This window comes from Lemur catta, chromosome 9 (genome assembly GCF_020740605.2).
Source record: "Lemur catta isolate mLemCat1 chromosome 9, mLemCat1.pri, whole genome shotgun sequence".
Lineage (NCBI taxonomy): Eukaryota > Metazoa > Chordata > Mammalia > Primates > Lemuridae > Lemur > Lemur catta.
Genome location: NC_059136.1, coordinates 48157442 through 48173798, shown reverse-complemented (window position 1 = coordinate 48173798; position 16357 = coordinate 48157442). Strand labels below are relative to the sequence as shown.

Here is a 16357-nt window from a genome sequence, read left to right as displayed (position 1 = left end):
TATATCTCATCAAATTATAAACTCTGTAAGGGTAAGGGGCACGTTGAATTCATGTTTTTATTCCTAATATTAGTGCAGGACTGGGCATGCTGGTACTTTTAAATGACTGGAAAAAGTAATGAATAAATTATATGATCTTTTCTTTGGAATAATTGATGAGGTAGTAGTTCTTTAACAAACTAAATGTGTTTAGTCTCAGGGTCTTATAATATAGTTGCCTATCAATTGAATGCTCACTGTCTACTATAATGATGAAAAAGATCAAAACATTGCATTGGTACTGTGACCAGTATGCTTGAATTTAATGATTTACTTTTCAAAGTTCTAAGGCCCTAAAAGTACCTGGGGCTTTACATATATCAGAGAAATCTTTAACAAGGATATATAGCTGCAATTTTAGATACAGATATTGATTTCATCTCAGGAGCTCTGAGAAGCAGAGGGAGGGAAAATAGGAATGTTTTTATAATAACAAAACAAGTGATTAGATGCCTAAAAGAAGTGAGAAAGCTAGCCAGCCAGAGAGCTGGGGTAAATGTATTCCAGGCTGAACGAACAGCAAGTGCAAAAGCTATGAGGCAGAAGTGTGATCAGTGCTTTGAAGAAATATCAAGGAGGACAATGTCACTCAAAGAGTGTGGTAGAGGGAGAAAATTGTAAAGAGATCAGGGTGAATACGGGCAGATGAAGTAGAGCTTAATATTAAAAGAACTTTGGCGTTTATTCTGATTTGGGAAACAATTGGTGGATTTTGAGTAAATTCATGATATAATCTGAATGAAGGATGCTCTGTTATGCTCAGAAGATACTGAAAAGGGGACAAGGGAAAGAGGGAAACTAGTTAGGAGAAATGCTAAGAGGTAAGAGATGGCTGGTGCTCTGGATGAGGGTAGAGCCATGCCATTAGATAAAAATAAATCAATGCAACATGATTATGTGAAATGAATCGTGTAATGCATATTAAGGGAGAAATATGGAGTCTGTCACTATTGTGTTTTATTACCTTTGCTTAATATTGAGTCAGATTATAGATAAGATTGACATATGACTTCTACTTTAATCCAGTACATCTGTAGATAATTAAATTAACATAGAGTTTCAACAGAGACTTTCCAAAGTATGAAAAATAAAAAGAGAAGAAATTGTTTTCTAAACACAAATTTTTAAATCACAAAGTGAATTGTGGGTACAGATATGCTGTTCTGCTATCATTTAATATATGTGACAGTCTCATGAGATAAACTGCAGAGTTTCTCATCACTGAGCAAGACTTACCACAGGATGTAATCATTTTTGGAACTACTGACAAATATAATCTCTTAGTGTCCAACTTAAGCTCTTAAAAATATTTTCTTCAGATTTAAGACGTACACTTAATCCTAAACCATGATAAAAATCTATCTTCTAAAATAGACAAGCTTTGTAAATTCATATGATTCAGTTCAAGTTAACAGGCATTTAGTAAGAGCCTGTTTGTACAAATTAATGTGTTACAGGCCAAACAAGAATATGCAGCTCATGACTTCATGGAGCTTTATGCCGTTCTAGGGAGAGAGTAGGCAAATATTACAACACAAAACAAAATATAGTTGTATTCTAAGACTTTCCAGAGTATGGTCATGTTCGTATTTATTTTTACATAATAAATAAATAAATAAATAAAAAGCTGTCCTTATTTTGGCATTTAGGCATTACAGACTAATATCCAACTTTCTACTCATATACTCTAAAGCAAAGCCTAGCAGTCAGTCAAAATTTTCTGAGACACTAGTCAGGATTCCTACTGTGGGACAAGACCAAGAGTGAAAAGCAGTAGAGGACCAGCCACCTAGTTCTCAAACATTGATGAAATGAGAAATAGAGGCAGAAACGTATTAACATATGACAAAGGCAATCACTAGATAAGCCAAAAATAATATAACTGGACCATTGAAGATAGGGGCTGTGTATGAGGCATAACTCTATCTTTTATCTCAGGGAATGAGTAGATATTATTAGAGTATCTATAAATAAAGAAACAAAACTTCATATGTCATGTGGAGTCACGGAAGGGGCCATCAGAGCAATTAGCAATAGAAATTATTGGAACAGTCAGCTTCTGGAGAATAGGAAGATAAAGAAGGGTAAAGCAAATGACCATTGCTTTAAATATAAGCTACTCTGTATTATTTTCTTAGTCATCACATGCATATTTTACTTAGATAAATAAAATTTCTCTCACTGTCTTTATGAACTACAGACCTTTCTTGTTCTTATTGTACATGCTTTAAAAACTGATTTTACATTTAGTCTTAAGTTTATGACATAGGAAAACCAGCCATTCCTGTGTATAGTCACTGTGAAGGAAAACAATTAGATATGTGTGACTGTGATCAGGAAATTAAACTATATTAAGCTTTCCTTGTTGTGTGATAGTAATAGCAAATGTTTTAAATAAGTTATTTAATACTACAATTTTCCCAACAACCTTACAAATTAGACAATATTATCTCATGATTAGATCTACTAAATAAATAAACTGAACAAGGTCACATCCCTGACCCAGGCTTTTTTTCAAATCGTTGCTTCAGATTAAATGTATCTAGTTCTAAAACATAAGTTTTTTCCCCCAACTATACTATAAATTATTAGTTGTGGTCATAAATTTATCTTAAGCTTTTTTCTCATAGTTTAAAGAATTCACTGAACAAATTTGATCTGATTTCCATATCTTAGCATTTTGATTAAAAGTCTAGTGATATCTAGTGATGGTAAAATTATTATATCTTAGAGAAATTTTAAAATGCTCAACTCCTGTCCTATATTCAGAAGTGAGTGAATGTGTGTATTCACATAATAACATACATAAGTTATATTTAATTAATATTACAGTGACAGAAATACACTACTTCAAACAAAACATAACACACAATGCAAAGTGCAAGGGCACTTGGCTTCTTTTGGAACACTGTTGAAAATCAAAACTCCTGTATATTAATATGTCACTCTTTGTTAGGAACTTTATTAGGCCCTCTGTATGTGTTGTGTCTATTAATTGAATCTGTACAATAACTTATTGAATTAATAACTATTAATCCAGTTTTAGAGATTTAAAAGTCAAGGCTCAGTTTGCCTCAGGTCATAGGTATTAGTAGACGTGAACCCAGGTTTACTCCACCCTCTAAATCAGGGGTGGGGAACCTGCAGCCTCGAGGTCACATGTGGCCCTCCAGGTTCTTAAGTACAACCTTTTGACTGAATCCAAATTTTACAGAACAAATCCTTTTATTTTTATTAATACATTTTGTTAGTCTTTTATATTTTTATTTTATTTTTAAAATGGACAAATTTAAAATACCAAAGAATAAAATAAGTTTCAACAAAATAATCCTCCCAGATTGACTGGCACAATTAAAACATTAGTAAGCCATAAGAGCTAAACTGACAGCTGCTACACTCATGATTAGTTCTAACTTCCTCCACCTGACTGGTGCTACTACCACACAAGGCTGGTTGGCAAGAGTTTATGGGAGACGAATATGCCAGTTTGACACCAGCTTTTGACAATGGAGCACTGTGTTTCTATTTGCAGTGGACTTTGTGAATAGTTGCACAGCTTGACAGTATTTCTTAATTCTGTCTGCTTAATGGCCCATCATGTCAAAGAAGACCAAGAGAATGCTGAAGGAAGAAAACAGATTTTTTAATGAGCATCAGAAAAAATCCTAGACTTCACCACTATGCTATATTCCTGTAACAAAATTGTACTTGTACCCCCTGAATCTATAAAATAAAAAAAGTAAAAGTAATTCCAGAAAAACCCAGCAAAAACAAAAAAAAAAAAAAAAGAAATTGCAATATTATCTTGTTTCTGCTAAAGATAAGATAATTTGCTTGCTTTGTGATACTGCAACATAAACATTAAAGAAATTCAATGCTCATCAGCATTTTAACACTCATTAGGATCACAAATATTTTAAATTAGAGGGAGAGGCATGAAAAGTTGTATTGCAGAAATTAAAAGATGAAAAGCAAAAGCAAAGACAATTGTTTCAAGCAGCAATAAGACCTGTAAATAATGCCATTGAAACAACTAATAAAGTAGCTTATATACTTGGGGAAAAAGGGATGCCATTCAGTGATGTAGAAATTGTGAAAGAATGCATTGTTGAAGTTGTAGGATGCCTAGGCCCCAATAACTTTCAAAGTATAAACAACCACCTCCTTCAAAGAAAACCATAACTGATCAGCAGTATGAATTAGCCTTCAACTTAACAGAACAACTTAATGCAATATTTCAAAAGGAAAAGATGTATTATTCAATAGATTTGGAAGAATCAACTACTGACTAGGCACAGATTTTATACTTCATTCAGGTCATAATAGAAGATTTTCTTTGCTACAAAGAGTTACTCACTTGGGGCACTCTTGTGAACAGAACATGGGATATAGATATCTTCAACAAATTTTAAGATAAATGTCTTGAAGTTGGAATGAATTTGGTAAATTTAGTGAGTGTATGTATAGACAGTGCACCTTCCATGACAGGAAAACACGAAAGGTTTTTTGCACAGATAAAAAAAATATTAACTGATCCAGATGCTCTCATTTCTTTTCATTGTATCTTACATCAACAAAATCTCTGTGCTAAAGCTACTATTTTAAGTGACACTTTGCAACAAGTGATAAGTATTATTATCTATATTTATGCAAATGCAACATGGCATCATCAGTTTTGTAACATGCTAAAGTTGAACAGTGAAGTATTCAGTGTGGATTTACCCTATCATTCTAAAGTGGGTTGGCTATCACAGGGTCAGGTGTCAGCCAAAATTTTATCTCTGTGAGAACAGATAGTTAAATTTTACGAAGAACAGAATCAGCAATATGATTTATTGAAAGAATACTGCTATAGGAATGCAGCAGCATTTCTGTGTGATATCAAGTCAAACCAAAATAACTTGAATATTTCTTTGCAAGGTAAATTTAAGTCTAAATATGATATATGGCAAAAAATCCAAGCATTCTGAAAGAAAGGTATCTTTTTTCCAAATACTTCTTCTTTAAAAGGACATTTCCCCAGTTAGCAAAGGTCATTGATTAGCAGGATGATATAAGAATCATTTGAAGAATGTGCAACTGTTATAGACCTATTAACCTATAACCTTGTTATAGACTTAATACAAAGAAAAGTTCCCTGGCTTTGAGAATCATGACATCGCACTCAAATTAACATTTCAGCCTCACCTAGTTGATACCACCAAGACACCTAAAAAACTACAGATGGAACTGATTGAGTTCTTAGTAGATGACACTTTAAAGTCATTGTTTGATGCTAAGAAAGATGCAATTGAAATATTAAAAAACACAGTAGAATACCCACACCTTTGGCAACATGCCCAAAAAATGCTTTCATGCTTTTCAATCACTTATTGCTGTGAATCTGCATTCTACTACCTAACCCAAACCAAGAACACCCTTAAGGTCACAAATGACTGATACCCATCCAGAGGATCAAATGAAACTGTGGACCCTCATGCTGCAACCAAACATTTAAATGCTTTCCAACAAAAAAGCAGAAACAACAAAGTCATTAAAAGGTTAGTTAACTTTAAAATTAACAAATAGTTTTCATTTTTTAAAATTATTAAGTATATGTTATATTTTTACAAAATAATGTATATTTTTAAGTATATCTAATTGAAGTTTCTTCAATGCAGCCTTATTTAATTACAGCTAAATTAATGAGGCCTTCCAACATGAAAAGCTTCCCGACCCTTTCTCTAAATTTTCTGTAGATTTAACTATTCAAACAACATTAAATATATGTAATCAGTCTATAATTGATCCTATGAGATATTTTTGGTTCAGAAGGATTTATTTGTTTATATTGTATATGGCACATTCCATTCTGAAATTGCCATTTCTGTGACCTACCGATATAGAAAACTTATTGGGAAGGAATAGCATTATTTTCAGCAGGTGTATTCTTAGTGAATGCATGCTATACTCTGGTGCTCCTGACTGTCTCATCTGTCATTGAAAGCCATCTTTTAGTCATTTATCTTAGTGATTCACACTTATCCTATTAATCTACAACTTTCTGTATCCTCTGATATTTCTCCATCAGGAGATTATTATGCATCTGGCTCCTAGAAATTTTCCATGGTTTCCAAATGATTATTGAGAGTAAATTTTGAAAAGTGCTTTCCTAAGTTTAGTATGTTTTTCTGGTTAAAAACAGATTTTTCTTTTGTATGGCTCTAAATTCTAACACAATATAATCACTCTTTATCTTACATTTCCTAAAAACTTCTATGCCATCAATCATTTTTTCTCATTCGAAAAATTAGTCCTAAAGTAGTTATTTCTCATTTTATTTCCTTTATCTTCTGAGAGAAGAAAAAAATTAATGCAAGTCAAGAATTAATCAGCTTTTCTGCTGAATGGTGGACCAATTAGTAGATGCCCACAATTTCTTTATTTTTATAACAGTATTTTGAAGTAGATAATTTCAATTATTGCTATTTTAGAGATGACAGAAAATAAGCCTGAAGGTTAAATGACTTGTGTAAGTCATAAATTTTGCACATATAATTATAATATGTGAATACATTCTACAACTAAAAAAAGTTTCCATGTGTATCAGACACCAAAAATTGTTGTTTTTTAACTACCCTTTTTTCACTACCCTTCATATTATGGCCTGATGCAAACACACACAAACACACACTTGAATGTGTACATGTGCATACACACATGTGTAAACGTATATTGATTGTATTTTATTCATCTCTGTATATATAACTGAAAAAAGTTCCACAAAATGATATTTACTTTTACTATGTTCTTTGTATTAAACCTTGTTTCTCTTCTTTTTATTTACCTTTAATTTAATTTGATTTGATTCAATTCTATGTCTATTATAAAAATGCTTGTCATGACCCAATAAATTGATTTTGTGACTCACTGGTGGTGACCCATAGTTTGGAAAATCTTCCCTATATGATATCATCTTTATGTCAGTTTTGTACAATGCATTAGGATCATTCAACTAACTAGGGAGTCTACGGTAAACTTCCACAGTGATGTCACCATTTCTTTCTTCTTCCTGAAATGTTCTTTGTCACTGTATCTATGTTCTTATATACAGAGAGTTATATACAAGCATATGATTTTTTTTTTCTTGAGACAGGGTCTTGCTCTGTCTCCCAGGCTAGAGTCCAGTGACATCATCTTAGCTCACTGCAACCTCAATCTCCTGGGCTCAAGTGATTTCTCCTGCCTCAGCTTCCCAAGTAGCTAGGACTACAGGCGTGTGCCACTATGCCCAGCTAATTTTTCTATTTTTTTGCAGAAATGGGGTCTCATTCTTGCTCAGGCTGGTCTTTAACTGCTGGCCTCAAATGATCCTCCTGATTTTGTCACCCAAAGTGCTAGGATTACAGATGTGAGCCACTGCTCTCGGTCACAAGCATATGATTTTTAAATCTGCAGTATTACTTCTCCTTCTACACAACCTAATTCTTAGGAGAAATATATATTCTTCTGAACCCTTATTTGCAATAAAGACTTTTCACTAATTCTTGATAACGTTTGAGTTTTTGCATTTATCTACATATGTTGAGATGTCAGTTTCAGTATCTTTGTTCCTCATGTACTCAGCCAATATTTTCTGGGCACCTAACATTTTTAGGCACTTTTCTAAGTCCTGAGGGTACCAAATGAACACAGCAGGCAATAACCTTACTCTCAGAGAGACTTTATTGGCTATTATAACATGTACATCACTTTAGAGATACCTGAGACTATAAGCACTTTTCCAAAACCAGTTCTTCATTGAATTCAATTTAAGAATCCTGGATACAATCTCTGCATTGCCAATACCACACTTGTAGACTGTATGTTGCATGGTTGATCTTTTTTAATACAGAAATGGCTTTAAACATTTCTTGATTTTTTTCTAATAATGAAAATTCAGAAAAAAATATGTTTCTTACCATGACAACTTGGTAGGGCTCTATTCCATCCAGGTCTTCCATCGTCTCCCATGATACAGGTGAGTGTTGAATAACCTTGAAGAACATAACCAGCATCACAGTAATAGGTGACTGTTGAGCCTAATTTATAATCCATTCCAAGTCTGGTGCCATTCATTATATTGCCTGGATCAAAGCAGGACTCTCGGAGTTTTGCTGTAAAACAGTGTTAATATAAGATTAACTGCTTTAAAATCCCATCAGACCTCCATATCTGTGAGTTCCACACTTATGGATTCAGACAATTGTGGATAGAAAATATTAAAAAAGAAATTTCATCTCTACTGAACATGTACAGATGACTTTTTGGCCATTATTCCCTAAACAGCACAGTATAGCAACTATTTACCTAGCATTTACATTGTATTAGGTATTATAAGTAATCCAGAGATGCCTTAAAGTATATGGGATGATGTCATAGGTGTATGCAAATATGCCACCATTTTATGTCAGAAACTTGAGCATCCATGGATTTTGGTATCCGTGGGAGGTCCTGGAACCAATCCCCCAGGGATACCATGGGACAACTGAACTATTTTCTATGAACATTTAGGATATGTTCATTTCTTCCTCTAACCCAGAAGGGAAAGTGGTAGCATCCTTTCTGTCTCTGTTTGAGGGCTAAGTACAAAGTAGCCTTGAACCATATCTGACATTTTGCTAATTCATATTGATTAGTAAGAGAATAAAATTCTTCATAGATCTCATTAAAATTAGTATCTAACGTATATAGTCAAACATAGGGTTTCAGACTTTATTATAAATTATTATGTGCTATAACCCATGTGTAGATACTTTAAATGAAATTACTTTGGAAAAAAGGCAGGACCCCTTATAAATATTCTTTATGTAAAAGATCTTTCCTATAGTAATGTGTCTCCACCTCACTCTTTGTTACTTAACCAAGAAGTGTTTTTGCTGCTTATGTTGAGCTCAGTTCACTTTATGACTAGGAGAAAAGTTAAAGACTATTTCTCTGCCCTGTAACCATTTTTCTTAACACTCTTCCTCTAGTCATTCCTCATATTTCTATCAGAAGTTTCTCAATTGTAAAAATACCAACATCTTTTAAAACTCCAAAACATGGTATTTTTGGACAGATTGTCTATACCAATGCCAAGTATTTTCAAAGTCAGCAGTAACAGACAAATTGAAAAATAAAGTCCATTCACAACAAAGAAACTGTTTTTATGTACCCAGATAGTGAACCAAAAGATTGACAGAACATTTTGAAAGTGTGTAGAGAAATAGAAAGATTAGTTTATCCATTTTATGGAACAGGTATTAGAATGCTTTGTTTTTAACAGATCTGGATAGTGCCTTGAGATTATTTCCATTTTGTTATAATTATAGATTACTTAAGAAATAAAAAAGAAATGTATAATGTAAGGACCATCACAATAAATTCATGATAACAAATGTGGTGATTTGCTACATTACAATTCATTTCGTGTTAATAAGAAGTCAGGAGCTGGGTGTATGTCTGCATGTGAGTCACGAAAGTATTAGAATTTGTCAGAAATATCTTGGTGTTGGGCTACTATAAACATATTATTATATCAAAATATGACTAATTATAACAGTAAGAGTATATTTCTTCCATTCATAAAAGTTTGTAAAGAGTTCATTTATTTCCAACATTTATAAGAAATATTGAGAAATCTGTGCTTTAACAACTACACACACACACACACACACACACACACAATTTCTCCCAATTCATCTAAAGAGAAAATGGTGGAACCAAACACTTAAATGATTTTAATAGAATATCACAGGAAAGAAGAAGGTTTACTTTCTTTACCTTCTTTCAGAAAATACTTAAGAGGTCACTACCCATATAATTCTGGAAATATAGCAATGGACATTCAGAAAATATTCTGACCCCCATAGAGTTTGCAGTCTATTAAGAAATAATTACATTAAATAATGATTTATAATTGTGATGAGTGTTGCATAAGGGGAAGCATTCCAGAAACTTCCTGAAGTGGCACTCAAAGTGAGCACTGAGAGAGAATAAGGAGCTGAGTAGGTTAAAGGGAGATAAGAGACATTAAGGGAAGGAAGTATATGGGAGTGTGCAAGCCCAATAAATATGACTCCCGAGTTCAAACCAAAGCTAAATGACTTGAGCTTCTCCCAGACACACACATATACACGCACACATATTCATACACATACACAAAATTTGCACTTTATATATTATACTCACACTTCACTAAAAAATTGCTTCCCAAGCCAAGGAATATACTTCTTTTCAGATAAAATATTCACACAACACTTTTTAGGAAATAATAGGCAGGATGACTATTAAATTTAGAAAAATAAGAATGGGGCTTTAGTGATGCAGGATTTGATTTGTTTATTTTTAAGAATAAAATCTTATATTGAGCCTTCCCTTAAACAAGCAGAAAAATATAACGTAATTTTTTAGGCAGAACAGCAACCTAGCATTTATAACTGGCCTTCTTGAAATTGAACTAAGTTTGTGGAGGGTAAAAAAAGGATTTAAATTTTTGTTTAAAAGGATTAATCTGTTCAAGTCTGTGCTCCTAATATTCATCTTTTGAAAAGTTTCTTTTTTCCTTCTTTAAAGTTTATCCCCAAATTTACAATATCATTTCAGTGAAACTGTAATGCAAACATTCTGTTTTTTCGTGGAGTGGGAAACATGGTTGACAAATTTAAAAATATTGCCTCTGCAACAATTTTGTATTGCTAGCCTCAATTTGAGAGAATTCTTTATTTCATTATTATATTTACATACTGTTTTAAATCCTTGGTGAATAGCTTTATATGAATAATACTGTCCTTGTTTATTTCCATGTATGGCATAGAAATTACATCTGGAAATTCTGAAAACACCTGCAGAATACTTATATAAATGTCTAGGCAATAGATGCAAAGGTGATTTTAATTTCTGAATAACAATTGTGAAGCAGACACATTATTAGCATTATATTTATGAATAATTAATTTTATCTGCTGTGGTACTGATTTGCCTATTGAGCAAATACTAGGTTAGTCTTTTGCCTCCTTATAGTCTCCAAATAAAATATATAGAAAGACATATTTAAGTCTGCTGCTTCTAAATATTTTAGTTTGCCTTCAAAATTACTTCTGCTGAATATGCAATTTATATATGTGTGTATATATATGTTATATATAAAACTGCTATTGAAGATACAAGCAAGCATAAACAATAAAGCTCATGTCTTATATTTTAATTAAAGTAAAAATTAAATTAAAGTAAAAACTTTACTTTCTCAGTGCTAACAGAAATCAACATGCTTATGTTAAGATACATGACATACATTATAAAAGACAAAGGAAAATAGTTTTACTGTTTAGGTCTTTTATGTATATGTCCATTCATTTGGGTGTGCACATTTTATCTTGAAAATTCTGAGATGTTTGGCCAGGCATGGTGCCTCATGCCTGTAATCCTAGCACTCTAGGAGGCCCAGGCAGGAGGATTGCTTGAAGCCAAGAGTTCAAGATCAGTCTGACCAAGAGTGAGTCTCTACTAAAAATAGAAAAAATTAGCTGGCCAACTAAAAATGGAAACAAAAAACTAGCTGGGCATGGTGATGAGTGCATGTAGTCCCAGCTACTTGGGAGGCTGAGGCAGGACGAACACTTTGACCCCAGGAGTTTGAGGTTGCTGTGAGCTAGACTGACGCCACAGCACTCTAGCCTGGGCAACAGAGTGAAACTCTGTCTCAAAAAAAAAAAGAAAAAAAAATCTTAAATGTTTGCCTTTCTATGACAGTTATAAACATTAGTACCACTTGGTTAGCTTTAAGAAACTAGACAATTAAAGAGAAAACATTTACTGAAATAAGGATAGAAAATAGGGAGGATGATAAGAAAAGATAGACCCTGGAGACCCTGAAAGTAGGTAATGGAATTTTCCTACGAGTAGAGGGTTATGAGAACCAGCTCAGAGAATTAATTAGGTTGGATTTGGGGAGTACCATTGCTAAGATATACTATCTGGAATATAAAAATAAGACTTCATGTATGAAAGTGGGTGTTCGTGCAGAGAGTGAGAATGGCAAGTGGGAGAGAAGGAAGTAGTTGATGGGGTCATTATGTGTTTCTCTCTGCTTGTACTCATATTTTTCTCTTTGCCTTTACTCTTAGTGGTAATAAAAATTTATGTCATCTTGTGCAACTCATTTTAACAATCTAATCCTCAATTTCATCATTTGTAAAATATGGATAGCAATACTTACAATGCTGTTAGTATAATATTTTTGTTGCATTTATAATTATGCCTGCTCATGGGGAGGAAATAGATAATGCATTAAAAATGGCTAGTCATTGTACCTAAAATAGAATAAATGCATACTAAATAATTAATATTATCTCTTTTTTAAAAATTTACATTGTGCGCCTTTTCCCATGGCTGCACAAATCTTAAGTTATTTGAAAATAATGGGACATGGAAATTGACCAAACTGGGAAATAGGGATGACATATATTTAGCTAAGATAATGGCAAATAGGTTTTAATCTCAAGCGCTTAATTACCTGGCTTTAGTAATGGCTACCTGGAATGGTATGCACAGAAAAGACTGTGACATCATGTCCAGTATCCAGTATCCGTGAGAAAGAATGCTATAATCAATCAGCACCATCTACCATTAGCATGGTAATGAGACACTCTTCCTGTTTCCTTTATCTAGTGATCTCTAGAAATGTTTTACTAATTACTAATTCACAGTAGAATTTAGCTTTATCTCTACGGACTTTGCTAAAAGTTTTCTTGTTTTCTTTCTTTTTTAAGCAGGTCATATTTACAAGCCTGCCAATTTGCAAATATAAGTAGCTATTCCTAAGCCAAGTTCTCACTTGTAAAATGCAGGATAGGAATACAGCTCTAAAGTTTCTTACATTTCAAGAATGTTATTTTTCTATGATTCTAATTATGACTTGATTTAAAAACAGAAAGCACTTCTTTAAGATGCTCAAACCAAATCAATTAACAGATAATTATTGAATGATTACTATGTGTAGGCACTATTTCAGGCACTCAATGCATAGTGGTGAATAAACAGATAAGGTCTCTGGTCTCAAGAAACCTGTACTTTAGTATATGTGTAGGGGGTTGCTGGAGTGACTGGGAGTGCACATAGTAAATAAACTTAAAGATATAAATAAGTAAACAAATAAACAAGAAAGTATCAGATATTGATATGACTATTTGATAGCAGGTAGAAATTTTGAAACTTAGGAGTATAGACAAGCAAAAGGAATACCAAGCAAAAAATAAGATAAAAAGGCTAATAAATATAAATAGACTAAATCCAATGAATCACAAAAGTAGAAAAATACAATTTATATCCACTTGAAAACAGGCTTTCACAATATGTTAAAATGGTCAAAATCTTAAGAAAAAAATGATAAATTAAGAATAGATTTTACCCAACTATTTCAATAATTGCTAGACCAACCAGCTAAAAAATGGTGAGAAGATAAATACTTAAAAGCGTGATTAGGTCTGGACATTTCCCTGGTCTCTACAAAAAAGAAATAATAAAAACTAACTAAATAAAAGGATAATTAGGGGGCTGAATTTATTAGACATATATAAAATGTGCACCCATTAATTAGATAATACTAGTTTTTCCTCTAGTCCAAAAAGAACATGCATAAATATTGACCATATAATAGTCCACAAAACAAACTTTAAGACATGCCAAGGAATTGGAATCACACATATCTGACCAGTGCAAGTAAATTACAGATTTATAATAAAAATATAGATTAAAAATTAATTTTCATATTTTTAAATAATTTTAAGTAACACAAAGAAAAAGTCATAATGCAATGCAATTAGAACAAACTGAGAATAAAATTATGATAAATCTATATATATCGAAACTTTTGCATAGCAACTTGAGAAATACTTAAAGGAAAATTTATAGATCCAAAAGCTCATATTAGAAGAGAAAAAATATACAAATTAATAAGCAGTAGTAATTTCAAGAAATTAGAAAAAACAAAAGCAAATCTAGAAAAACTAGAATAGAAGAAATAATATAGATAAAAGAAGTAGTAATAAAAATATTAAACAATGCTAACAAAAATGTACAGTAAAGTAAGAATAGTGTACATAATTTTATGTAAATAAATTTGAAAACATGGATAAAAAGATACTTTATATGAAAAGATTTCCAAAAATCTAAGAAGAAATAGAAAATCTGAACATATATATATTTACAACCACTAAAATTCTACTACCTCAAATCATCAGGGCCACAGTTTTATAGGGAAATTTGAGAAAACATTTAAGAAACAGATGATTCCTATTTCTAGATACTAGAAAGTTGAAAATGCTTATAAACTTTGGCTGTTAGTATAATCTTGATATCTAAACCAGGCAAGAATAATGTAAGGAAGGAAAATTATAGACTAATCCCATGGTAATAAATCAATGATCATACATTTTTATAATAGAAATAATTCAGTGGCAATATATACTATAATAATAATATGATTAAGTTTCTAATAAGAGCATTAAGCCAGGAAAAAGAAATGAGGTATGTACAGATTAGAAAGAAACAGAACTATCACTAAGGCTGTATAGAAAATCTAAAAAACTCTATAGAAAAATCATGATAACTAATGAGTTAAGCAACTTTGCTAGGTACTAGAAAATTACAAAAATCTATTGTGATCTTATTATTAACAACAACCAGAAAAATCTAATAATAAAGGTTTCACTTAAAAATGCAAAGTGTAAGACATTTAAGATTAAGATGAAAAAAGTTTTATAAAGAAAATTACAAATCATTACTGAAGACATTGAAGAAAACATGAGTAAATTGAGAGATATGCCCTATTAATAGATGGGAAGATTAAATATCATACATTCTTTAATTTGTTCCCAAACAATTTACAAAATTCAATGCAGTCCCAGTCAAATTCAATGGGTAGAACAAACTTAAGTTTGAATCTAAATAATACATTCAAATTGACAATAAAATGATGATTTTAAAGAAGAATAAGGTGATATAGTCGATCTACTTGACATCATGACTTATTTTAAAGCTATTGTAGTAAAGTTCAGAGAAGTCTTGGCCTGGAGATAGAAAAACAGGCTAGTGGGACAGAAAAGAATTCAGAAACAGACATAGAAACTTGATATTTGACAGCACTAACATTACCTGCCCATAAGTGGTACTAAGACAATTATTCACATGGAAAAATAAAATTAGATTCCTGTCTTGTACAGAATTAAACTCCACATAGATTAAAGATTTAAAGGACAAAGAAAAGCTTTAAAACTTTGGATGCAAGTTTAGAAAAATATCTTTAGGAGACCTCAGAGTAAGGAAGAAATTCTTAAACAAGATGTAAAAAACACAAATCATTAAGGAAAGGAAGGATTAAATGATATTGACTTTTAAAACTTTTGTACAGGAAAAGAAACCAGAAATAAAGTGAAATCATTTGCAAAATATAGTGGTAAGATATCTGTTACAACATAAATAACAGATAAAGAACTACTATCTAAAGCACACAAAAGATTCCCTGTAAATAAAAAAGAAACAGGAAACCAACTAGAAAAATATGCAGTGATAGGAATATTCAGTTAACAAAAAGGAAACCTCAGTACACAAAATAGAGAAAAGAGGCTCAACTTAATAATAATTAGGGAAAAAGCAATGAAAATGATGAAATGCCATTTAACACCCATGAGGTTAATAATTTTCAAATTTGACAAGAGCACTGTTTTTTCAAAACAGTGGAGTTTCTTAAATCCTCATTCTCCAGTGTCAAGAGTATAAATTGGTACAATCTCTGTAGAGAATAATTTGGCAATATGAAGTTAGACTGAAGAGGTTCATACCCTTTGACCCAGTAATCCCACTCCCAGGTAGATAGATGTCCTAAAGAGAATCTCACAGAGAGATTCAAGAAGATATGTAAAAGAATGTTCATTTCATGATTCATTCCTGGTAGTGAAAAACTGGAATAACCTAAGTGTCTACCAGCAGAAGAACTTATATATTAACTGTGATATAGTCATATGATGCAATATCATAAAGAAATTAATAAACTAAAGCTAAATGTATCTAACACTGATAAATCTCAAAAACAATGTAAGGGAAAAAAAGCAATTTTCAGAAGGATATGTATATGATAAAAACATAAAATTTGTTGGAAAATAGGATGAAAGATGTGTATATGATGGAAAATATAAAAATATATGCAAGCATACACAAATGGAAAAGATAAGCATCAAATTCAGGATTAGGAGGGTACCATCATGAAAAGAGCAGGAATGTCTGCAAATGACCTTAGCTGCTCATATGATGTGGGTGAATA

At 32.0% G+C, this 16357-nt stretch overlaps 1 protein-coding gene across 3 annotated transcripts in view; it reads right to left on the bottom strand.

The window, feature by feature from the left end:
* The window catches only part of CSMD3 (CUB and Sushi multiple domains 3), a 1082068-nt gene that overhangs the window by 220320 nt on the left and 845391 nt on the right, over window positions 1–16357 (bottom strand). For all 3 annotated transcript variants that reach the window (XM_045561854.1, XM_045561855.1, XM_045561856.1), the window contains one exon: window positions 7980–8174. In XM_045561854.1, coding sequence (XP_045417810.1) covers window positions 7980–8174 — 195 coding nt within the window. The remainder of the gene's footprint in view (window positions 1–7979; window positions 8175–16357) is intronic.